The sequence below is a fragment of the Aquarana catesbeiana genome, linkage group LG13, assembly GCF_042186555.1.
Source record: "Aquarana catesbeiana isolate 2022-GZ linkage group LG13, ASM4218655v1, whole genome shotgun sequence".
In the NCBI taxonomy this organism is placed as follows: domain Eukaryota; kingdom Metazoa; phylum Chordata; class Amphibia; order Anura; family Ranidae; genus Aquarana; species Aquarana catesbeiana.
In genome coordinates, this window is record NC_133336.1 from 161958287 (window position 1) to 161985645 (window position 27359).

The following is a 27359-nucleotide window of genomic DNA, read 5'->3' on the forward strand; positions in this document are numbered from 1 at the left end:
GGCTGAGGGGGAGACCACTCATTCGTGGCCACCCCTCGCGATCGCTCCCAACGAATGAGAATCTTCCTCTGCTGCTCTATAGTAAACAGCGGCAGAGGAAGTGATGTCATCTCTCCTCGGCTCAGTATTTTCCATTCTGGCACCAAGGAGAGAAGACATCTGAGTAAGTGAACACATACACTTACAGTAAAACACACCAGGCACACTTTACACCCCCCAATTAACCCCCCACCCCCCGTCACAGTGACAATAGCAGGTTTTTTTTTTTTTTTCTTTTTTCTGATTACTGCATTGGTGTCAGTTTGTGACAGTTAGAAGTGGAAGGGCAGTTAGTGTTAGCCCCCTTTAGGTCTAGGGTACACCCCTAACCCCCTCTAAGTTTTAACCCCTTGATCACCCCCCCGTCACCAGTGTCACTAAGCGCTCGTTTTTCTGATTGCTGTATTAGTGTCACTGGCGACGCTAGTTAGGGAAGTAAATATATAGGTTCGCCGTCAGCGTTTTAATAGCGTTAGGGACCCCCATACACTACCTAATAAAGGTTTTAACCCCTTGATTGCCCCCTAGTTTAACCCTTTCACCAGTGATCACCGTATAAACTGTTACAGGTGACTCTGGTTAGTTTATTTTTTATAGTGTCAGGGCACCCGCCGTTTATTACCCAATAAAGGTTTAGACCCCTGATCGCCCGGCGGTGATATAAGTTAGGTTTAAGGGTCAGATAGGGTCTGCGTCCCCCCCAGGCAGCGTCAGGTTAGCGCCAGTACCGTTAACACCCATGCACCATACACCTCCCTTAGTGGTATAGTATCTGAATGGATCAATATCTGATCAGATCTATACTAGCGTCCCCAGCAGTTTAGGGTTCCCAAAACCCAGTGTTAGCGGGATCAGCCCAGATACCTGCTAGCACCTGCTTTTTGCCCCTCCGCCCAGCCCACCCAAGTGCAGTATCGATCACTGTCACTTACAAAACACTAAACACATAACTGCAGCGTTAGAGTCAGGCCTGATCCCTGCGATCCCCAAGTTTTTTTGGTAGCGTTTTGGTGAACTGGCAAGCACCAGCGGCCTAGTACACCCTGGTCGTAGTCAAACCAGCACTGCAGTAACACTTGGTGACGTGGCAAATCCCATAAGTGCAGTTCAAGCTGGTGAGGTGGCAAGCACAAGTAGTGTCCCGCTACCACCAAGAAGACAAAGGCCCGTCATGCCCATAGTGCCCTTCCTTCTGCATTCGCCAATCCTAATTGGGAACCCACCACTTCTGCAACACCCGTACTTCCCCCATTTACTGGCCAACCAAATGCAGTTGGCTGCATGAGAGGCATTTTCTTTATGTCCTCCCGAGTACCCCTACCCAACAAACCCCCCCCCCCCCAAAAAAAGATGTCGTGTCTGCAGCAAGCGCGGATATAGGCGTGACACCCGCTATTATTGTCCCTCCTGACAATCCTGGTCTTTGCATTGGTGAATGTTTTGAACGCTACCATACACTAGTTGAGTATTAGCGTAGGGTACAGCATTGCACAGACTAGGCACACTTTCACAGGGTCTCTCAAGATGCCATGGCATTTTGAGAGACCCGAACCTGGAACCGGTTACAGTTATAAAAGTTTTTTTTTTTTTTTGTAACTAAAATATATATATAAAATAAAAAAAACAAAAATAGTTTTATTGTTCTCTCTTTCTATTGTTCTGCTCTTTTACTGTATTCTATTATGCAATGTTTTATTGTGATTATGTTTTATCATGTTTGCTTTTCAGATATGCAATTTTTTATACTTTACTGTGTTTTATTGTTAACCATTTTTTTGTCTTCAGGTACGCCATTCAGCTGCAGCACGGATTTATTTATCTTGACATCAACAGCGTTTGCTCCCACGATACATATAGCCGTGACTCCAGCGTTGTCGGAGGTGATATATGCAGAAGCATGGGGGCAGCAGGGGCGGAGGAGAGATTTGCTCCTAACTTTTGGGGCGGATGCCCCCATGCTTCGGCATATATAAATGGTGCATGTATACCCATCATTAGAAGTGGGTGGATGAAGGGAGGTATTCTAATGGTAGGCATACCCACCAATCAATCTTTTTTTCGTTCAGCCCACAGGCTGCATGAAAAAAAAAAAAAAAAAAAAAAAAAAAAAAAAATGATTACAATATATGCCCAACAAGGACCAGCAACGTACTGGTATGTTGCTGGACTTTGAGTGGTTATACCAGAATGATGCCTGCAGGTTTAGGCACCATCTTGGTATCATTCTTTTCAGCCAGCGGTCGGTTTTCATGTAAAAGCAATCCTAGCGGCTAATTAGCCTCTAGACCAGGTATATGCAATTAGTGGACCTCCAGCTGTTGCAGAACTACAAGCACCATGAGGCACAGCAAGACTGACAGCCACAAGCATGACACCCAGAGGCAGAGGCATGATGGGACTTGTAGTTTTGCACCAGCTGGAGGTCCGCTAATTGCATATCCCTGCTCTAGACTGCTTTTACAAGCAGTGGGAGGGAATGTCCCCCCCTCCCACCGTCTTCCATGTTTTTCTCTGGCTCTCCTGTCCCAACAGGGAACCTGAGAATGCAGCCGGTGATTCGGCCAGCTGACCATAGAGCTGATCAGAGACCAGAGTGGCTCCAATCATCTCTATGGCCTAAGAAACTGGAAGCTACGAGCTTTGATGACTTAGGATTTCGCCAGATGTAAACAGCGCCATTGGGAAATTGGGAAAGCATTTTATCACACTGATCTTGGTGTGGTCAGATGCTTTGAGAACAGAGGAGAGATCTAGGGTCTAATAAACCCCCCCCCCTTTTTTTTTTTAAATAATGAGTACCTGTCACTACCTATTGCTATCATAGGGGATATTTACATTCCCTGACATAACAATAAAAAATGATTAAAAAAAAAAAAGAAAGGCGAACGCAAGCATTGGTCTAGTGCGAAATGTAAACAGCAATTGTACCATGAATGTGAGGTATCACCGCGAAGGTCAGATCGAGGGCAGTAATTTTAGCAGTAGATCTCATCTGTAAATCTAATGTGGTAACCTGTAGAGGCTTTTAAAAATGTATGTAGTTTGTCGCCACTGCACGTTTGTGCGCAATTTTAAAGCATGTCATGTTTGATATCCATGTACTCGGCCTAAGATCATCTTTTTTATTTCATCATAAAAAAAATAAGTGTGTTTTTTCCCCCTAAACTGTGTTTGAAAAATTGCTGCGCAAATACTGTGTGAAAAAAAAAAAAAAAAAAAAAAAAAACGAAACACCCACCTGTAGGGCCTGTGTATGTATGTATGTATGTATGTATGTATGTATGTATGTATGTATGTATGTATGTATGTATATATAAATAAAATGTTTGTGGGTTCAAAGTAATTTTCTCGCAAAAAATTTTTTTTCATGTAAACAAATAGTGTCAGAAAGGGCTTTGCCTTCAAGTGGTTAGAAGAGAAGAGTGGGTGATGTGTGACATAAGCTTCTAAATGTTGTGCATAAAATGCCAGGACAGTTCAAACCCCCCCTCCAAAAATTTGTATTTTTCCCGCAACTTGTGGCAAAATATAAAATAATCCATGGACTCAATAGGCCTCTCAGCAAATAGCTTTGGGTGTCTACTTTCCAAAATATAATACAGTGAAGAGAGACCTTAAAAACATTGCTTGCCTGTCTCTAGGTTTAATACCTTGAGTCAATTTTATGGAACAAGCCCGTCACAAGTCAGAACTCAATCAACTCACAAATTTAGAAATGGCAGCCTATGGATTACTTTTAAGTTTTATATGTCATAACGCCAGTGATCTGTATTTTTTCCCCAAATCAAACATACAGCTATCACAGCATTCCAATTTATAGAGGTATTAAACCCAACAGCAAGCTATTATACTGCAGCTTACCAATTCTTAGAGGTGATGGCTGCATTGGTTTTTATTTGTATCTGGTTATCTGGCCAGTAAGTTTGTTTTTGAAGTTGTGAGGGTTGGGATAAACCATTTACCCCTGACGGGTAGTTACAATGATCAGCTTTTATTCGTTATGTATTCCAAAAAGGAAAAAACACAAACTGCTCAAAATGTGTGAGCTGTTGCTCCTTCACCGCCTGTGTTAGAATGTCCCCACTCTGGATGTATTTCCGTCCAATCACCAGGTGAAGACAGAAAGGGGGGGGGGTAAAAATGAACATAAAGCCACATCTAATCTAAGGATTAGTAAACTGCTATAGATTAAAAATGAACACACAGCCACCACATCTAATCTAAGGATTAGTAAGCTGCAATAGATTAAAGGTTTGCATTTTTAGTTCTAGGATTAATGTCGCTTTAAATATTTGGGGATATATAGGGGACTTACTCTTCAAATTTGCTCTTAAGTAGAGACTTAACCAGTGGTAACAGGTCAACACAACAACCAATTGAAATTGAAGCCTTGTCTTCCTGTAAGCTGCAAAAAAAAAAAAAATAGTTAGGAAAATAATTGGGGGGCACACACATACACACACAATTTTAGCTATGCTTAGGATTTTAAAGCCGAACTCCAGGAAAAACAAATTTTGTCTGCTTGCCATGTAAAAAAATAAAAATACACAATATGATATAGGAATATTTTTTTTTTTTTTTAAAGGAAGGTCATTATCTCATTTTTGAGGGCAATCTGTTTTTCTGGTGATGCGTTTCCCTGTTACCAAACAGATTAGATTGAATGTCCTAATCCAAAAACTAGTCATTTTGAGGCATTGCCACCAAATGTGGACCATGGTGGTGGAGAGGCCTGCATAGTCATCTTGGATATCCTAGTTGGGACCATACAACTGTATCAAATGTCTTGCTGAAAATCAAGATTTTCCATGTCCACAGCACCACCCCTGTTCAAAACATTGGGGCTATAGTCAAAAAATCCGACATGATCTTCTCTCAGTAAAGCCATGCTGCTTTGTGTCCAGCAAGGTGTGTTTAAGGGAACAATGATCCTTCTTTTCAGGAGAAATTCATTAACTTGACTACCACCAATGTTAAACTCACTGGCCTGTAATTGCCAGCTTCTACCTTGCTGCCCTTCGTGTAGATAGGTACAATTTTTTTTCAACTTTCCGCCAATCATGTGGAACATCTCCCATTAGAAGATGGTTTGATCCTCTTATACAGTCGGTACCCCACCAACATGAACGCTACTCCAAAACGTGGACATTGTGGAATATGTTTGTCTTCTCTGATGAGGAACAAAACCTCTGTGGAAGCGACACTGAAGACTAGATTAGACATTTTCTATGCACCAGTAGGAGATGCCTGTATTCTGGTGGTATTGCCTAAGTGATTCACGTGTTGCTTTTGCACTCTGCAAGTTCAAATCTCTCCATCTCACCCTCCACTCCCTTCTGACCCCCATACCCTTGTCCCTACTCTTCTCTACCCTTCTCTCTCTACCCCCCCCCCAACCTTTTATTTTTCTCCCTCCCATGGTCTCTCTTTTCTAGCTTGCTCCCCCTTACCAATTCTCTATCTCGCCATATTTTATACGGTTCTAAAGTGATCTGGACATGTTCCATGGATTAGTCCTGTTTAGCAAACTATTGCCCAGCAGTGTCCCATCTCATCCTTGGGAAGTTATGGTATCTTGCTTTATTTGTCCTCTGGCCAGGGATACGTGAAGCAATAGGGGTGTTAGGTATGCATACTATCTTTATTATTGTATGTTGATACTTCAGATATATTGTTTTGTGCTGTTCTATACGCCACTTTGCGTCTTCAATATTTTTGATGCCGTGGTGCATGTCTTGACTTACTAAATAAAAAATTTGTAAAAAAGAAGATGGTCTGACAGTTCGGTTGAGAATTCAGCAAATGTGACACATTTAAAGCATACTGCGAATAATTAACTGTTTTGGAAAAAAGATAAATGTATGGGTTTAGTTCTGCTTTAATGGTTTTGGGAACTTGCTAAAATTGGTGGTTTAATTCTGGCTAAACAGGGCCAAGTCGAACAGAGTAAATGTAATACTTCGCTGCCTCTGGCTGAAAATTTTTTTTAACCTCCCTGGCGGTTTTCCCGAGTGTGGCTCGGGGTTAAAATTCAGTACCATTAGCGGTAACCCCGAGCCACACTCGGGATAACATTGCAGGATCCTGGGGCAGCGTTACTTACCTTGTCCCCGGGATCCTGAGATGTCACCCGCAGTGTCCGAGGGCTCCGTCCTCCTCCGAAACCTCTCCGTGCCAGGCTCCGTTCCCTGCGAGCGGCGCGACGCACGGGGGCGGAGCCTGGCGGCAAATTAAAAAAAAAGTAAAAATCATAACACATACAGTACTGTAATCTTACAGATTACAGTACTGTATGAAGTGATTTCACATCCCTTTTGTCCCCAGTGCTTTGTCCTATGCCCTGCATGCAGTTTTATGTGATATACACTGTTCTTTCTGCCTGGAAACTGGAGATTGTCCATAGCAACCAAAAAGTGTCCCTTTACGTCAAAAGTGGCTTTAGATCAGCTAGAAAACAGCGATAGTAAATTAGAACACTTGCAGAATTGAGCGATAGTGAATTGTGGGGAAATTTATTTTATTACTATTTTTAAATTTTTTTAATTTATTTTTATTTATTATATTATAATTTATGTTTTTGTGTTTCACACTTTATCATACCCGGGATATCTACTAGACTCTGGTTTGGACAGATTTAAGTGTGTTATTGTTAAGATTTACAGACCTACAATATAAAACGCCAAATTTCCATGCAAAATAATTGTACCGCTTTCAGCACCTAAAATCCGAAATAATCATACCGCCAGGGATGTTAAGCAACCTACCTAGGAACAAGCACACAGCATGTGCCAAGTCATAACTCCTGATTGCATACTTGTTCCAGGCCAGCGACACAAGAAATACTGTGACCGAGTTACTTAGCTCTGCAGCCTGATCTGACCTTTGCCCAAACTTGTACCTGCTCAACAAAATTACAAATTCCTCTCCAAACTGTCAATAATGGTTAGTAATGCAAGTTGCACAACATGTACTTGCAGATAAGCATCCCACTGACACCTAGTGCATCCTGTTCTAGGAGTGCATGCATTGCATATTATGTATATATATTTATGTAGCAACCAGCCAAGAGATGTGCTTTAAAGTGATTGCTTGCATATGTACATGGGAACTTAGGACTTTCCTGGCTGCCTGCTTGTGCTAGGTAACTGACTCAAAGTATTGAAGTTAAAGGCATAGTAGAACTTAAACCTGGCACTTTACAATGAGGCCAGCATGTATATTTAGCTCTGCACGGGTTATATACTTGCAATTCTAGTGTAAATGGCTTTTCACCTTACCATGTTTGTAAAGCCAAAAACTTTCGCTTGACAAGAATAAGGAATTGGTTAGGACACCTGTCAGTTTTTGTTTCCCATCTGTCCAGAGACAACAGGAAGTCAGAGGAAATCCCCTCTTCGAAAGTTGACAGTGACCCCATTGAAGTTTACCCCTCACCATACATGCCTGTGACAAATCCAGAATTTTGCATTCCCCATTACTTTCTGTACCCACATCTCCCCAGTGAGGTCACCATCCCTCCTCTCCACCTTGTTCATTACAGAACATCTTATAAAGGTGTTCTGTCTGTGAATGGCAGCAATACCAAACGAGCGACCCACTTTGGCTACTGTGCAGATGGGAGAGGACCTGGAAGATTGTGGCTATGACTGTAGTAGTGACAACTACTACACTTATTGTCAGCTTCCACAACAGGCCCACATGCATATTTGTATGCTTACATTGGACCAGCTGGGCACAACGTAGGTATGCAAGATCATACTTGGACTATCCAGTGGATATATAAAAAAAAAAAAAAAAAACTAAATTTGAATTTCTTAAAAGATACAATCTATGTTCTCATGAAAACTAACCAATTTTCAATTACACTTTACTATCAAAAACAATCACAGGTGCAGTAAAAGTTTGAAAAGCACGCAAGCACAATTTCCCTTTAAGTGCACATTTCTTTACAACCACTTTAATTCCTCCCACAATTCACAATCTTCAGTATCAAGTTTAAGTGTAACTAAAGGCAAAACTTTTAAATTTTAGAGTAGGGGAGGGTTATGTTTTTTCCCCTCATTTTCCTGTCCCATAGCCAAAACAGGAAGCGAGAGAATATCCCGCCAAAGTGAGGGAATCCCGCTGTGTCACCAGAACTAGTGTCCCCATTGGAAGGTTTCCCCTCTATTAGCGTTTTGTCAATGTCAAACCAAAACGTAGGAATTTATTTTACCTTCAAGGATAACAGTAAACAGGACAGAGTGAATCACCCTAAGAGGAAACAGACAGCAATAAAGCCTGACAGGTTTTAATCCCTCTCCACTCTATCCAAAACTAAAAAGGAAAAAGGCCAGTATACAGTAATTCAAGATACAATTGAAAGTTACCTGTTTGTAAGAACTGGAAGACAATCTGCTATTACTCCTAAATCCTGCATCCTGTAAAAATAGAGTTTTATGAGGGACACAGTCATGTTGATAAATGCTTTACCCCAAGTTACGATTAGGGATGAGCCGAACAACCCCCTGTTTGGTTCGCACCAGAACTTGCGAACAGGCAAAAAATTTGTTCGAACATGCGAACACCATTAAAGTCTATGGGACACGAACATGAATAATCAAAAGTGCTAATTTTAAAGACTTATATGCAAGTTATTGTCATAAAAAGTGTTTGGGGACCTGGGTCCTGCCCCAGGGGACAAGGATCAATGCAAAAAAAGTTTTAAAAACGGCCGTTTTTTCGGGAGCAGTAATTTTAATAATGCCTAAAGTGAAACAATAAAAGTGTAATACTCCTTTAAATTCCTTACCTGGGGGGTGTCTATAGTATGCCTGTAAAGGGGCGCATGTTTCCCGTGTTTAGAACAGTGACAGCAAAATGACATTTCAAAAGGAAAAAAAAGTCATTTAAAAACTACTCGCGGCTATTAATGAAATGCCGGTCCGACAATACACATAAAAGTTCATTTATAAAAACGGCATGGGAATTCCCCACAGGGGAACCCCGAACCAAAATTAAAAATAAATAAAAAAAATAAATGTGGGGGTCCCCCTAAAGTCCATACCAGGCCCTTCAGGTCTGGTATGGATATTAAGGGGAACCCCGGGCAAAATTAAAAAAAAAAAAAAAAACGCATGGTGTCCCCCCAAAAATCCATACCAGACCCTTATCCGAGCAGGCAAACTGTCAGGCCGCAGGAAAAAGGGGGGGGGGGGGGGACGACGACGAGAGAGCGCCCCCCCCCCCCCCTCTGAACCGTACCAGGCCACATGCCCTCAACATTGGGAGGGTGCTGTGGGGTAGCCCCCCAAAACACCTTGTCCCCATGTTGATGGGGACAAGGGGCTCATCCCCACAACCCTTGCCCGGTGTTTGTGGGTGTCTGCGGGCTTATAGGAATCCGGAAGCCCCCTTTAACAAGGGGGCCCCCAGATCCCAGCCCTTCCCCCTGTGTGAAATGGTAAGGGGGTACTACTCCTACCATTTCACAAAAAAAAACTGTCAAAAATGTTAAAAATGACAAGAGACAGTTTTTGACAATTCCTTTATTTAAATGCATCTATCTTCCTCCGGTGGAAGATAGAAGATAGAAGATGCAGGACGAGAACACCGGAGGAAGATAGAAGATAGAAGATGCAGGACGAGAACACCGGAGGAAGATAGAAGATAGAAGATGCAGGACGAGAACACCGGAGGAAGATAGAAGATGCAGGACGAGAACACCGGAGGAAGATAGAAGATAGAAGATAGAAGATAGAAGATAGAAGATGCAGGACGAGAACACCGGAGGAAGATAGAAGATAGAAGATAGAAGATGCAGGACGAGAACACCGGAGGAAGATAGAAGATAGAAGATGCAGGACGAGAACACCGGAGGAAGATAGAAGATAGAAGATAGAAGATAGAAGATACAGGACGAGAACACCGGAGGAAGATAGATTAAAATAAAGGATTGTCAAAAACTGTCTCTTGTCATTTTTAACAGTTTTTTTGTGAAATGGTAGGGGTAGTACCCCCCTTACCATTTCACACAGGGGGGAGGGCTGGGATCTGGGGTCCCCTTGTTAAAGGGGGCTTCCAGATTCCGATATGCCCCCATGCTACCCCAAAGCACCCTCTCAATGTTGAGGGCATGTGGCCTGGTACGGTTCAGGAGGGGGGCGCTCTCTCGTCCCCCCCCCCCCTCTATTCCTGCGGCCTGCCAGGTTGCGTGCTAGGATAAAGGGTCTGGTATGGAATTTAGGGGGACCCCCCCCCCCACGTCTTTTTTTTTTAATTTTGGTTTGGGGTTCCCCTGTGGGGAATTCCCATGCCGTTTTTATCAATGAACTTTTATGTGTATTGTCGGACCGGCAATTCATTAATAGCTGCGAGTAGTTTTAAAAATGACTTTTTCCGTTGAAATGTCATTTTGCTGTCAGACTGTTCTAAACACAGGAAACATGCACCCCTTTACAGGCATACTATAGACACCCCCCAGGTATGAAATTTAAAGGAATATTACACTATTGTTTCACTTTAAGCATTATTAAAGTCACTGGTACCGAAAAAACAGACGTTTTTAAAACTTTTTTTGCATTGATCCTTGTCCCCTGGGGCAGGACCCAGGTCCCCAAACACTTTTTATGACAATAACTTGCATATAAGCCTTTAAAAATAGCACTTTTGATTTCTCCCATAGACTTTTAAAGGGTGTTCCGCGGCTTTCGAATTTGCCGCGAACACCCTAAATTGTTCACTGTTCGGCGAACAGCCAATGTTCGAGTCAAACATGAGTTTGACTCGAACTCGAAGCTCATCCCTAGTTAGGATAGATAGATAGATAGATAAAATAAACATACACACACCCCCCCCAGCAATGAACTTCTATTTACACTCCGCTAGATTATATATATTTAACAAACCATCTATATAATAATAATATATAAAAAAAAAAAAAAAGTTATTTAAAATGTAAGTTCACCTTTACAGAAAATCTGTAAGGTGACCCTACATTGGACCCCAATCCGGCTGTACTGTAGTCCCGCTATACTGCTCTGTCAGTTATTGGAAAGCCGCTCCACACGGCCTGGGGATTTGAAATCCTCCTGGCTCTTCTCAGTGCTGACAGGGAGGGTTAGACAGATTCTGATTGGTCAGCACCATCCATGCAAGGGTGATGATCAATCAGGATGCCTCTTATTTGTACAAGCTTAGAGGTACGGAAAGGAAGAGATTAGGGATTTCAAATCCTCGGACTGAAGCTGCTCTCCAGGGACAGAGCAGGATTGGATTACAGATCTAATGAATATACACTTTAAGGGATCATTTAGATGTGCAAAGAAGTTTCAGCGCCCATTAAAACGCACCTAATGCATTATGACTTAATGGCGTGTTTAATAGGTTTTTGCGTTGCTTTTAAAGCTTGCCAGGTGACTCTCTGTGTTGGTTATCTATCGTATGGATTTTTGTATTCTTGCCTAGTAACAGTTTCTAAATCCATCTCCTACATGCTGTAAAGAGGCACTTGTGACCTGTTTGCAGCGTGTTTACATTAACTTCAATGGAAACGTTTGGGGAGCAGCAAAGCCTGGCAAACAGCACGTCTGTTTAAGTCTGATGCGGCAACGTGATCATGTTAACACTGAGCGCTGCAATGCACACAATTTTTACATGAATTTGTGGAGCGTCAAAAACGTTTATGAAATGCCTGCTTTTTTGCAGTGGTATTGGGTTCAGGCCCGTATTGCCCATGCTAATCAGACTTAAGCCCCATACACACATCAGATTTTCTCCTGTTTTTTTGTGTTCAGATTTACCAAAATCATGTAGTGCAAGGGCCTGCTTGATTGCATACAAATTCAAACTCTGAAGGTTTGACCTCATATTATATGGTTTTGGTAAATCTGAAGGAAAAAAAATGAGCAGAAAATCTGAGAATTTGTATGGGGCTTTACAGTGATCGTTGTTTTCAGGGGTGTGGCCATCGTGGGGATGCTCTCCATACCTGATGGACCTGCCCTTGATTGGTGGGCTTCTGACCCTGAGTGTTTGGTTTGCTGTATTCCCTGTTCCATTTGAAGGTCTGAAAGTAAGCTAAATGTGCATTGCACCATTCCGGGCCTTTTCGCTTGTTAACAAAAATTGGCATTTTATTCATATCAGCCAAAAGGAGGATTGCCCAGGCTTGGAAGAAACCTACAGACTCTTTCCAGGAAGTGACCATGATGCTTAATGAAAAAATGTCTAGTATTCTTCAAAACACACACGCCAAGTTCCTGAAGGTCTCGGAACCATGGTTGACATACGTCTTCCCTTGGCAAGCGTGGGGAGACTAATTAAGGTCTCTGGCGACCCCGGGTCCCTACCCCACTCCTTTTACCTTTCTCTCCTGTCTTGCTTTCTGCTCTTTCCTTTGAAGGTGTTTTCAGCTCGCTTTATCTCCCTTTTGGTGTCCAGGACTACCTACTGAGGGGTCATTGTCACACATGTCCTGGCTTTTTTAGCAGTTATGGGGTTTTTCCCAAACGACCTATGTCTGTTTAAGTTAAAATGTGCCTGTTTGAGAAGGAGGCCTTCTCTCCTTTGCCTATGCTTTTATGTTCATCTATGTTGCCAGTCATAGCCCCTGCGCGGGGGCGGACTAGGTGCATCTGTATTACTGACTACCTTTGATATATTTACAATAAAAATTATTGAACAAGAAATGCCCACTTTTGAAGATTGTGTAAACTTAGCCTGACAGACAAGTGGGAAGAGCCAGCACCAATTCTTGCAATTTGAAGGGATATTAAAATACATTTTTGTGATAAAGAAGATGCCAACAGAACTTACATCCTTCACAGTAGCGATTGACAGCTCGGGAGCTGCTGTCAATTACCATTGCGGTAAAGGAAGAGGCATGGTGAAGGTGTGGCTTTGTGTTCCTTTTGTACTGCATGTGTGCACAGCACTGAACAGCTGCATGTACAATTAGTTCCAAGCAGAAGCGTGCATGTAGAGGAGATTTCTGTGGGGTGCCATAGGTGTGGGTGGGCACAGGAGGCACCAACATAAGAGGACTCTAGCCTTCTGACCAGGAGAGAATTTTAAAAAGGAGAAAAAAAAAAAAAAAAAAAAAAAAACAGTTTAATATAACATTTGAGGCCAAAGGTTTTTATTTCACAAAAGTAAAATTAGATATTTAGATGGCGTTAAAAAAAAAAAAAAAAAAAATTCTCCAAACAAGTAACCAAAAACCAAAGTCAAAATTAAATACCTGACTAAATAGGCAACAAGTTCATTTACACTGTGCTTCTTCCAGAACGTTAGTGCTACGTTTAGCCTGAGATTCCTGCTAAACAGGACCTGGGACATTATTTCATGATCCTTTGAGACCTGCAAAAAGATCTGAAATTGTTACACAACTATAATTTACAATTAGGGTAAAGAAGCAACTCACATACATTTCATATATGAAAGAAAAAAAAAAAAAAAACCCACCACCAACAAACCTCAGTTTTCAAATCTGAGGTGAAAGTTCTCCTGAGGTCTCAGCCAATGCACTTCTATGCCCTGCAGCCTGAGAGACCCCCCCCCCCCCACACACACACACACTGCATGGCAGCACAAGACCACCCCCATTCCTATTTTTAAGAAATAAAAATTTAAGGTGTTAACCCAGAGTTGGGCTATATGTATGTAACATCCACCTTGAATCTTTGTGATTTGACATACGCTTATAAAATACTGTACAAATTGATAACATGCACACACAGTAAGCTTTAAAGATCTGGGCAATGAAATCTTTGCATATTTAACCACTTCCTGTCTGCCATTTTGCAAAATGACATGCACGAAGTGGATAAGTTATCCTGACTGGACAACATATGACGTCCAGTAGGATAAGCCACGGGGGTGTGCAGCGCAGTGATGGTGTGGTGTGTCAATCTGACACACCGCAACACCGATCTCGGTAAAGAGCCTCTGACATAGGCTCTTTACCATGTGATCAGCTGTGTCCAATCACAGCTGATCACGTGTATCGGCTTTTCCACCACCCACGCTGACAGACGAGAGCTGATCGGCTGCTCTCCTGACGGTGGGTACAGTGTTGCATGACCGCGCAATTGTTTAAAATGCGACAGCGCTGAAAACTGAAAATTGGCCTGGGCAGGAGGGGATTGCCCAGTATTGAAGTGGGTAAATAAATGCTAAACTGGCAAAAAATGCAAAAGACTAAAAATAACTTGTCCAGAATTAAAGGCTGCCTTGTAACCATGTTAATTAGCTTTAGTACAAAGACACACGTGCTAAACAAAAAAACAAAACTAAACTCAATTCATAAAACAACGCGACCTATGCCAATTAGGAAAGGAATACCTCTGTGAAGAAGCTGCTATACTTTGAAGAAGCTCCCTCGGTCTGAGTAGAGCCTGAGTCACTGGAGTTCAATACAAAGGTGTGTCTGTCGTTTTGGAGCTTATCCTGCAGGTTTCCTCCCGCCAACTCATTTTCCTTATTTGCCATGTCACAGTCCCAGCCTTTTAGATGCTGTTTTCTTCTATAGGCGGGGCTCAGGGCTTTCCTCTTGAAAACCACCACTTTATAAAGCTGCTGATTGCTGTTTGGAAAACGAAGACCTGGTTATTGGAAACAAATGCTATAGATCTGATCAATACATTCATAACATCCACCTCCTCTGTTTCAATTTTCTGCACTGGATTTTCACAACAGCTTCACAATGATAGACAACCTGTAGAGGAGACTAACTTTCTCACCTGTTCCTCCCTGTGTAAAAAGAAGAAGGTTATGACTTTTTTTGTGTGCGTTTTGTTTTTCTGGAGACAAAAAGTATATGTAGCACTTTGTCCTATCTTCCTATGTGCTGTCTAAGGCTAGCTGTGAGGTCAGAATACCTCTCCTCCCCTCCACCGTTGTCCGACAATGCAGTTAGCAAGAAAGCTGCTTCGACAGATGGCACTTTTCTCCATCTCCAATCACTTGTTGGAGACAAACCTCTCATGAGGAATGGGGGGGGGGGGGGGGGGGGGGGGCAAAAGGCAAGTTTATGGAGATAGGAAAAAAAAAAAGTTTCATCTGTCAAAGCAGCTGTGTCTTTGCTAGCTGTGTTGTTGGACTGTCATGGAGGAAGAATGGGTGCCCTGTCCGACTTAACAGCTAACCTTAGACAGCACATAGGAAGATGGGACATAGTACTAAATGTACTTTCAGGAAATGAAATGGTGTTCTACAAAATTAACTTCCTCTGAAGCACTTTGTAGCCCTGGAGAAAATCTTTTTTTTTTTTTTTTTTAAGTATAAGGAGCATGAACATAATCTCTGCTATATCACAATGCAGCATTCATAGCCTAAGTGGTTAACCAACAGGACCTGGTGCAGTCACACTGGAAGGAAATGCTAGCAGAAGGCAAGAATCAATAAGGTATGATTGGTGAACATTGTCAACATGCAGCAGCAGGGCCTAAAACAATGGACAGCAGAGTGGAAGGCAAGTAAAAAAGGCACCCTACTTCATATCTGCTTTTCTACAGTACGAAAATGTTGCATTGCTGTACAGACCTGCCATTTAGCTGCATCAATGTGCAATCCTGGAATTTAGCTGAAATATGCAACATTTCCAAAATCAATGGATAATGTGGCTACTCTGAGGAATCACTGCAGGTTCAGAAGAGCCTGTCAATGGAGACATGTGGTGCAAATGTAGAAGTACATTCATCCACAGACAATATGCCAGGAACACATTTACACACGCACCACAGCCTGTTTTATCACTGACCAGATAAATACACAAGATCACAATGTACAGTTGAAACAGAAAAGAGCAATTCAACTAGTAACACTGATTGAAAAACATTGTAAACAAGCTGGCTAACGTGGCAGCTACATTCCCACAATTCTCCCCAACCCCCAAGGCTAAGCTATCGTGTTCCGACAGGGGGACTGCCGCCCCCCCAGAACACACTCATCACTGCTCACAGCCATTGGCTGCTGGTTTTGAAGCTCGTCCCTTTGACACAACTGGCTTCTGTCAGATAAACAGCTGTACACACTGTCTCAATGTGGGCCGGTTTATGCTGAACTGGCCGATATTTGGATTGTGTACCCAACATTAGTATTTACTTGACAGAGGACACTATGGAAAAGCACTGAGGAAATTAGGATTTTGGTATTCACATTTTAAATATCGAGTTTATGGGTGTGTAGAGAGACTAAAGCCTCGTACACACAATCAGAATTGTTGGCTAACAAAACCATGGACTTTTGTCCGAAGGGCTTTGGCCAATACTTTTATTTCGCACTGTTCATTTCACTTCTGAACAGCCATTCGTCAACCAGCCATGTTGCAGAATCGGAGGAGATAAATGTGTTATTGGCCTTGGAGTTATTGCTTTGACCTTTTTTTTGGTTGAATAATGATTGGATTTGTTATATTTTCTATATTTTTATTTATTTATTTCAGGTACTTATATAGCGCCGTCAATTTACGCAGCACTTTACATATACATTGTACATTCACATCAGTCCCTACCCTCAAGGAGCTTACAATCTAAGGTCCCTAACTCACATTCATACATACTAGGGACAATTTAGACAGGATCCAATTAACCTACCAGCATGTCTTTGGAGTGTGGGAGGAAACCGGAGTACCTGGAGGAAACCCACGCAGGCACAGGGAGAACATGCAAACTCCAAGCAGGTAGTGTCGTGGTTGGGATTTGAACCAGTGACCCTTCTTACTGCTAGGTGAGAGTGCTACCACTACACCACTGTGCCGCCCATATTTTTGGATGCATAGAATGCACTTTTTGGTTAAGTTCTATTGGCAGATAGCATGTCTAATTTTATTTGTTTTCTTTTTTTAATGCACAATAAAAAAAAAAAAATTGGAGAATACTACTTGCCTATGTGTTTTACTTCAAATGACAGTTTGGGAGTAGGCAGTTACATTTAAAAAACAAAAAACAAACATACAATGTAAAATTGACAAGGGACACCAACATAGTTGTATCTTTGATCTTAAAAACCATGGGATAATGGTGCTGTGGTAACTTGCTCAAAAAAAAAAAAAAAAAAAAAAAAAAGCCTCTGAAAATTTGTTTGCAATAACTCCATCAGTATCACCAGCTTCATTATTATCCCATTAAAGAAGAAAATGTACGCTGCATTTCGAGATTTCATAATTTGCCACATCACAAATGAATCTCCATTACGAACGCTAGTTTACAAGACCGACCACTTCTGGCTGGTCCTTGCTTCCAGCATGCGTGTTTGTTCTTTGGACTTTTGTCCGATGGACTTGTGTACACACGCTCAGAATATCCGACAAATATTTGTCCACGGAAAATTTTAAAACCTGCGATCAAACATTTGTCCAAGGAAAAAAATATGACAATTGTCCAATGGAGCATACACGGTCGGATTATCCAACAGCCTGTCATCGCACATTTCCCGTTGGAAACTCCGATAGGGTGTACAAGGCTTGTCCCAGCATGCCCCGGGACTGTGACGTCATAAGGGGGCGGGATCACAAGATGACATCACCCGGTGACCACGCCCCACGCCTATATAAGTCATTGCGAGGCGCTCACACAGCATTACAGCGGGAGAGAGCGTCGTGTCAAAATCGGAAGAAGAGAAGAGGGAAGAAAATGACGAAGACCGGGCCACCGCTAGTAAGAGAGCGGCAAAAGAGCAGAAGATAGCGGAGGAGCCCGGCAGAAGAACCAGACACAGGGAGAAGAGGCTGGAGAGAGCAGAGAAGAACCGGACATCGGGAAAGAGGCCGGAGAGACCCCCGAAGTCGGAAGAAGACCCCCGAAGTCAGACAGCGTTATACACTTATACCACTTGCATACTTGGCTCTTCCATCCTGCCTTAAAATTCAACTCCGATTCCAGGAGATTCCTTTGCCCATTATTTACAACTAGAAAGTCACTTTGCTGCAACAATAAAGACAGCCTGCTTTCTATCAACTGCAATGGATCAGAAGTGTCATTAGGAGCACAAAGCAGACTAAAGATCTCTGCACTCCTATTCAATACAGAGAAACTTCAGATTAACCCTACGTTCACACCTATGTGCTTTTTGGTGCGTTTTTAATTTTGCAGAAATGCACTACAGTCCATTTAACATGTTTCCTATGGTACACATTCACAATTGTGTTTCTGGAAAGGGTCAGGGACTTTTCTCCCCCGCAGCAAAATGCGTTGTGTGTAATAGACTTCAACGGAGTCGCGTATAATTGATTGGTTATAGCGTCTACAAACTAGGGGATTTATGGCATTTTTATTATTTTTTTGCTAGTAATGGCGGCGATCTGCAATTTTTATTGTGACTGACATTGCTGCAGACATATTGGACACTTGACACTATTTTGGGACCATTCACATTTATACAGCGATCAGTGGTATAAAAATACACCGATTACTGTATAAATGTCACTGGCAGGGAAGGGGTTAACACTAGGGGGCGATCAAGGGGTTAAATGTGTTACCTAGGGAGCGATTCTAACTGTAGGGGGAGGGGACTCAAGGGGAGAACGATCGGTGTTCCTCTGTACTAGGAACACACGATCAGTCTCCTTTCCCCTGACAGGACATGGATCTGTGCGTTTACACATACAGATCCACGTCCCGGCTCTGTTACCAGCAAACGCAGGTGCCCGGCGGACAATGCGGCCGCTGGGGACGCGCATCGGCTCCCGAGTGACGCGCCGGGCGCGCGCCCCCTAGACTGCCAGGAAGCCGTGGACGTCATATGGACGCCCACCCAGGATGGGAGATCCCTCCTGCAGACGTCATTTGACTATGGGCGTTAAAGGAAGTGGTTAAAAGCAGTGGAAGTGACAGTAAAATTTTGTATTAATTGCACACTGAATTTTAATTTCCTCCCCAATAAAACAGATGTAGTCACCATTTTACTCTTACCTGTCTTCCAAAGACTCTCCTTGTCCTTGTGAAAGACGGTCCTGTAAAACGTAAAGAACATTTAAAGTAGCTGGCAACTTAAATAAGCCTTATAGTTTGTCTAAACATCCTTACAAAAAGGTTAAACACACATCTAAACCCAAACACAAGTTTATTTACATTGACACTAATCAACCCTCAGCTGTGGTGGCTACATTAGTTTTTTTTTCAGGCCAAGACTCATTAACCACTTAAGGACGAGCCCCTTTCTGAGATTTGGTGTTTACAAGTTAAAAACTTTTTTTTTTTTTTTCTAGCAAAAAAACTAAGGATAGATGTTTGGGGGTTCCAACACTCTAGAGAATAAAATGGCGGTCGTTGCTTTGTCACACCGTATTTGCGCAGCGGTCTTATAAGCACACTTTTTTTTAAAAAATAGACTTTTTTGCATTAAAAAGAAATAAAAAAAATAAAAGACAACCATAAAGTTAGCCCACATTTTTTTATATTGTGCAAGATAATACGCTGAGTGAATTGATACCCAACATGGCACGCTTCAAAATTGCGCCCGCTCGTGGAATGGCGACAAACTTTTACCCTTAAAAATGTTCATAGGCGAAGAAAAAAAAAAAAAAAAAAAAATTCTACAGGTTGCATGTTTTCAGTTACAGAGGAGGTCTAGGGCTAGAATTATTGTTGTCGCTCTAACGATTGCGGAAAAGCCTCAACGTGTGGTTTGAACAGTTTTCATATACGTTCGCTTCTGCATATGAGCTCAGCGGGAAGTGTTACATTTTTTTTCTTCTCATTTTACTTTACACTTTTTTTTTTTATATATAAAAAAAAAAAAAAAAAAAAAAAAAAAAGTGTCACTTTTATTCCAATTACAAGGTAAACACCCCTTATAATAGAAAAAAACATGACAGGACCCCTTGAAATATGAGATCTGGGGTTAAAAAGATCTCAGATCTCATATTAACATTAAAATGCAATAAAAAAAAAATAAATAAATGTTTTGACGTCGCTTCCGCCCTGCAATGGTATGGAGACAGGTGGAGGCCATCTTCCCCTCACTCATCTCCATACCCAACAGGGAGAAGGATTCGATCGCCTCCACGGGCAGCTTCGGTAAGCAGCAGAGGGGGGGGCCCTCTCCGCCGCCAATAAAAGTGATCTTGCGGCGAACGCACTGCTGAGACCACTTATCTGAAACGGGACTGCTCACTGATGGAGGATACGGGGTTATGGCAGCTAGCTGCTGCCATAACAAAGATACCCCTCTTCAAAGTGCCAACATATATCGTCGTGAGCCGGTCCGGAAGTGGTTAAAGCGGAGTTCCACCCAAAAGTGGATGGTCTGCTTTAACCACTTCAGCCCCAGAAGAATTTACCCCCTTCCTGACCAGAGCACTTTTGTGATTCGGCACTGCGTCGCTTTAACTGACAATTGCTCGGTCGTGCGACGTTGCACCAACACAAAATTGATGTCCTTTTCCGCCCCCCCAAATAAAGCTTTCTTTTGGTGGTATTTTGCGGCTTTTATTTTTTGCGCTATAAACAAAAAAAAAAAAAAAAAGCTATAATAAAATATCCCCCAAAAATATATATGTAAAAAAAATTCTCTTTAGTTTAGACTGATATGCATGCTACATTTTTGTCCCCCTAAAAATATTGCAATAAGCGTATGTTGATTGATTTGTGCAAAAGTTATAGCATTTACAAATGAGGTGATAGTTATGGCATTTTTACTAACTTTTACTTACTAAACTTTTATTTTTTTTCTTTTATTAGTAATGACGGCGCTCTACGATTTTTAATCGGGACTGCGACATTATGGCGGACACATCGGACACCTTTGACACCATTTTGGGACCATTGTCATTTATACAAAGATCAGCGTTATTTACACAGTAATCCGTGCATTTTTATCACACTGGCAGGGAAGGGGTTAACGACTAGGAGGCAATGGGTTAAGTGTGTCCTAGGAAGTGATTCTAACTGTGGGGGGGGATGGGCTTCCACTCACATGACAGCGAGATGACGGGGAGCAGTGATCTGTCATGTCACAAGGCAGAACAGGGAAATGCACTTCCCCGTTCTGCAGCTTCGTGAAGAAAAAAATAAATAAATAAATAGCCGCGAGACCGGCGGACATAGAGTCTGCGGGTCCCACGGGCGCTGTCAACGCGGCACGCCCGCTAGCCCCACCATTTAAGAAGGGACATACAGGTATGCCCATTTGCCCACTGCTGCCATTTTGCCAACGTATATCGGCGTGCAGCGCGGACGGTAAGTGGTTAAGCAATCCTCACCCCCTTCTATGCCACATGTCGCATGTCATTTTTTTGGGGGGGTTGTGAGGGGGAGCAAGTATCCCCTCCCACTTCTGCTCGGGCTGCCTAGGTGACTCTCCTCCGCCCCTCCATCCCTGCAATTTTTTTTGGGACACAGAAGATTGCCCGACTCGTGCATGCGCACCCCACTGTGAAGCTGCAAGCGGTCTATCAGGTGCCTACACTTGCAATGCCAGCACGGGGTGATGGAACACATCGGACACATCCTGGATTGTGGCACAGGAGAATGTGTGTGTTTATTAAAAGTCAGCAGCTACACTTTGTGTAGCTGCTGACTTTTAAACACAAAAACGACTGGAACTCCGCTTTGGGTACAGAACATGCCTGCTCACGTTGCCAGAAAATGACTTGTCCTCCTTATTTCCTGTAAGCTTAAGAGACAGCAAAATCATTCTTATATAGAGTAAACTACAAAATCACCACACCCGCTACATAATGAAGATAAACAAAGAAGACAGGTTTGAAGTCTAGCCTAGGGTGACAACCATGGCTTTCTTTATATTCAGTGGGGAATAAGCGTACACAGGGAGTGCATTATTTGCAGATCACCAGCTGAAAAAGGCCTGCATAGAAAACAAAATGCAGCCCCCAAAATCCATGGACTGGTAAGTTTCAATATTAAATTTTGGGGATACACAAAAAGGAAACTCTACATAATCCAACATAAGTTGCACCTATTTATCTGCAGTCTCTTCTTTTTCTACAGCCGTTCAAAGTGCTGAATTTATAAACTTGTTAGAGTTCAGAAAAAAAAAAAAAAAAAAAAGGCGAAGAGCTAAGCTAAGTTACACTCTGCAGAGCTCAGTGAGGAGAGTTGAGAACTGATGGAGGGAGGAGAGACACCCCCTTCACAGCACACAGGAACAGAGCTGAGGCTATCAGCTGGAGCCATTTTCCTCTTGGTGTCATGAAAAATTGTCAGAAGTGATTCATACTGATAGAGGAACATGATTCATACTGATAGAGGAACAATGCTGCAGACAGAAATGCCACTTAGTGCTCTGGTCTCTGAATAGTACACACTAGAGGGGGATATGCTTTGTTTATATTTTATGTTACAAAATCACTTCACGGTCTGACATTCCAACACAGTCTGAAAATCATTCCACGAACACAAGAGACTACAAAAGGAAACCCCTCAGTAATGCATCATCACTCCTTGTATCCATTTTCTGTTCCCTGAGGTAGGGGAAAGATTTCCAAATCATGCAACATAGTTGGTAAGGTTAAAAAAAGACACTGGTCAATCCAGTTCAACCTGTAAACGTTTGTGTCTGTTTATGTCACTACCAATTTCAATATCCCTGTTCACCAAGAAACACATCTAAAAAGTGGTTTTGAATTCATCTACACTCCCTGCTGATATCACCAACTGTGGAAAGGAGTTCCACATCCTTACTGCTCTAACAGTAAAGAACCCCTAACAATATTAGATTGAAGTTGATGGAGAAGTGGTTCATTGTGTGGCTGTGTGCCTTCTTTGGAGACCTAAGATTTAAATAAATAGTTTTCTCCCTATGATACAGTCACCATTTACAGATTTGTACTTTATCATATCACCTCTTAAGCACCTCTTCTCCAGAAGTTTAACCACTCGCCGACTGCCGATATACGTCCTCACTTTGAGGACGGATATAGTTATGGCAGCAGCTAGCTGCCATAACCCTGGGTTTCCCCGTGTTCAGCCAGCTACAAGATAAAAGTAGTCTCTGCGGCAGATTTTCCGCAAGATCACTTTGATCGGCGACGGGAGAGACCCCCTCCAGTGTCCTCTGCCGCTTACCGGAGGCGATCCGGTCCTCTCACTGGCTGTGCATGGAGACAAGTGAGGGGAAAGATGGCCCCCACCCATCTCCATGACACTGCAGGGTGGAAGCAACGTCAAAACGTCGCTTCCGCGCATAGCTCTTAAAGGGCCTTTTTTTTAAATGACAATTTTTTTTTTTTTTGTTTCGCATTTTAGTGTAAAATATGAGATCTGAGGTCTTTTTGACCCCAGATCTCATATTTAAGAGGTCCTGTCATGCTTTTTTTTACTATTACAAGGGATGTTCACATTCCTTGTCATAGGAAGAAAAGTGACATTTTTTTTTTTTTTTTTTAAAACAGTGTAAAAATAAAAAAGGTAAAATAAGAAGAAAAAAAAAAACTTAAAAAACGCACCCCGTCCCACCGAGCTCGCGCATAGAAGAGAACACATACGTGAGTAGCGCCAGCATATGAAGACGTGTTCAAACCACACGTGAGGTATTGCCAAGACCGGTAGAGTGAGCAATAATTCTAGCCCTAGACCTCATCTAACTCAAAACATGCAACCTGTAGAATTTTTTAAACGTCGCCTATGGAGATTTTTAAGGGTAAAAGTTTGTCGCCATTCCACAAGCCGGTGCAATTTTAAAGCGTGACATGTTGGGTATTAATTTACTCGGCATAACATTATCTTTCACAATATAAAATTTGGCTAACTTTACTGTGGTTATATTTTTAAATTAAAAAAAAAGTGTATTTTTTTTTCCAAAAGAAGTGCACTTGTAAGACCGCTGCACAAATACGGAGTGAAAGAAAGTATTGCTACGACCGCCATTTTATTCTCTAGGGTGTTAGAAAAAAAAAAAAGTAGTATAATGTTTGGGGGCTCTAAGTAATTTTCCAGCAAAAAAAAAAAAAAAAAAAAAAAACACAAAAACAAACAAAACACCTGTCCTTCCATGTGATGGGTGGCTTTAGTGACCAAAAGGGAGACTTAAAGGGGAGGAAAAGCTCAATTTCAAGAAAAAAAAAAAAAAGATCACAGGTAGAGAAGGCAATCAATGCTTGCATTTGCATTTTTTAACAAAACATTTTGCCCTTCTCTACTTGCGTACTTATTCATGGCCAACAGTGCACTATAAGAAAACAAAACAAAAAAAAAAAAAAAAAAAAAAAAAAAACCACAAACCCACCCTAGATTACTGGAAGAACTGAGTAATGCATTTGCACTTCAGCTGCATGCATCTGTTGATCTACTGGTCATTCCTACCAGGCAGTTTTCATAGAAAACATCCTTTTATGCTTTTTTTTTTTTTTTATTGTGATTGGTCCAGTATGACCAATCGCAGTGCATCTGTACCATGTGATAGCTGTGGCCAAACACATCTTCACAATGTTAAACACTGGAAGAATGGATGTCATAGAAGAAAGAAGAAGAAAGAAGAAGAAAGAAGAAGAAAGAAGAAGAAAGAAGAAGAAAGAAGAAGAAAGAAGAAGAAAGAAGAAGAAGAAAGAAGAAGAAGAAAGAAGAAGAAGAAAGAAGAAGAAGAAAGAAGAAGAAAGAAGAAGAAAGAAGAAGAAAGAAGAAGGAAGGAAGAAAGAAGTTTTTTTTTTTTTTAAACACATGTACACTTCATACCAATCAGCGTCCCTGATCACTGCCATACCAGTTATATGATGACACTGTACTGGTGACAGTATGAAGAAAAAAAAAAAAAAAAAAAAAAAAAAAACCACACACACACCCCACAACTCGCCATGCCTTCTCACATAATACCTTGGGGACTGTCTACTTTCCAAAAATTGGGTCATTTTTATTGTGGGGGGGTGCACATCTGTGCGGTCATTTTCAGGCCTTTGAGAAATGACATGGGAACTAGTGGCACTGCCTACTGTTTTGACATGCCTGTCATATCATCGAGATTGTAAGTAGGTATACAGGTGATACTCCAAAAATTTGAATATCGTGCAAAAGTTCATTTCACTAATGCAACTTAGAAAGGGGAAACTAATATACGAGATAGACTCATTACATGCAAAAGCAAGATAGTTCAAGCCGTGATGTCAATTGTGATGATTATGGCTTACAGCTCATGAAAACCCCAAATCTAAAATCTTAGAAAATTAGAATATTACATGCAATCAATAAAACAAGGATTGCCTCTGAAAAGTATAAGCATGCATATGTACTCTGTACTTGGTTTGGGCCCCTTTTGCAGCAATTACTGCCTCAATGCGGCGTGGCATGGAACCCATCAGCCTGGTTCACTGCTGAGGTGTTATGGAAGACCAGGATACTTCAATAGCGGCCTTCAACTCTTCTGCATTGTTTGGTCTCATCTTTGTCTTGGCAATGCCCCATAGATTCTCTATGGGGTTCAGGTCAGCCAAGTTTGCTGGCCAATCAAGCACAGTAATCCCACGGTCATTGAACCAGGTTTTGGTGCTTTTGGCAGTGTGGGCAGGTGCAAAGTCCTGCTGGAAAATTAAGTCAGCATCCCAATAGAGTTAGTCTGCGGAAGGAAGCATGAAGTGCTCCAAAATCTCCTGGTAGACGGCTGCGTTGACCCTGGACTTAATGAAGCACAGTGGACCAACACCAGCAGATGACATGACTCCCCAAATCAACACAGACTGTGGAAACTTCACACTGGACTTCAAGCATCTTGCAGTGTGTACCTCTCCATTCTTCCTCCATACTCTAGGTCCTTGGTTTCCAAATGAGATGCAAAATTTGCTCTCATCAGAAAAGAGGACTTTTCGCCACTGAGCAACAGACCAGCTCTGTTTTTCTTTAGCCCAGGTAAGACGCTTCTGATGTTGTTTGTTGTTCAGAAGTGGCTTGACAAGAGGACTACAACATTTGAAGCCCATGTCCAGGATCTGTCTGTGCGGTGGCTCTTGATGCTCTTACACCAGCCTCAGTCCACTCATTGTGAAAGTCCAACACTTTTAAATGGCCTTTTCCTGACAATCCTCTCCAGGCTGCAGTCATCCCTGCTGCTTTTGCGCATTCTTCCATACTTTTCCCTTCCACATAATTTTCTATTAATGTGCTTTGATACATCACTTTGGGAACATCCAACTTCTTTTGCAATTATCTTTTGAGGCTTTCCCTCCTTTATGGAGGGAGTCAATGATGATTTTCTGCACAACTGTCAGGTCAGCAGTATTTTCCATGATTGTGATTCCTACTGAACCAGACTGAGGGACCATTTAGAGGCTCAGGAACCCTTTGCAGGTGTTATGGCTTAATTAGCTGATTAGAGTGGGACACTTTTAGCCTAGAATATTGCACCTTTTCACAATAGTCTAATTTTCTGAGATTGTGGATTTGGGTTTTTCATGAGCTCTAAGCCATAATCACCACAATTATGACAAATGACGGCTTGAACTATCTTGCTTTGCATGTAATGAGTCTATCTCATATTAGTTTCACCTTTTAAGTTGCATTAGTGAAATAGATGAACTTTTGCACAATATTCAAATTTTTCAAGTATCACCTGTATAAAAGAAATTGCTGTCTATTGTAATTGCCATTTTACACAACTGCAGGAATCTTTTGCCAGATTGTCATCATTGGATGGAAAGAGGATATACAGTTGAGTCTCCTTTTGATTCTGTTTTCACAAGTGATAACACGATACTAATGGATTATTTTGATTCTGTTTTCACAAGTGGCGTCAGTAATATTTTATTGGTATATGCATGCATTATAGATTATATTCACATACAATATAAATTTTACAGGTACAGCACAACAATATTGCTAGATCCAACACACATGGGTGTTTAGAAGATACTAAAGAGACTGCAGCAGGCTTATCCATTCAGGACAGGGAATATATGCAGTACAGGTGACAGGAAAGTAAAAGCCCAACACTTTTCTTTGCAGGGAAGCATTGGGTTTTGTTTTTTTAAAAAGGCAACAGAGATGTTTTTAAATCATACTTATTTTGCAAGTGTAGCCCGAGGAATTGAATAAAATAACTCATACCTCCTTCATGTTCTGCTTGGGTGAATAAGAGACCCTCTTTTTTGGGTGATCATCTGTTCTACTATCATGTAGGTCCCGCTTCTTAATATGGCAGGCCCCTGGTGCCATAATGTACAGAGAATCTGTAAGAAAAAACACAAAATACACAAATAGTACAAGTTGGTAACGTAAAAGTTATCATGTATATTAGGCTTACTGATCATTTACCGATGCAAATAATGTTGGAGCATACAGTTTTGCATAGCACAGCACCTAATTCCTATTAAAGTACAATATACTGACAGTACTTTGCCTGTTATGCAAGCTAAATTCTTCAAGATCAGGAAAGCCTTATAAGCATTACCAATTAAT

The 27359-nt window shown here is 41.8% G+C and overlaps 1 protein-coding gene across 1 annotated transcript in view; it reads right to left on the bottom strand.

Annotated features, from left to right (window-relative positions):
- KATNBL1 (katanin regulatory subunit B1 like 1) overlaps window positions 1-27359 on the bottom strand; it is a gene marked incomplete in the record, with an annotated part of 57645 nt that overhangs the window by 11395 nt on the left and 18891 nt on the right. Inside the window, 6 exon segments of the mRNA XM_073609792.1 lie at window positions 4355-4444; window positions 8409-8459; window positions 13259-13389; window positions 14362-14602; window positions 18930-18970; window positions 27009-27130. Of these exon segments, the coding sequence (XP_073465893.1) occupies window positions 4355-4444; window positions 8409-8459; window positions 13259-13389; window positions 14362-14602; window positions 18930-18970; window positions 27009-27116 (662 nt within the window).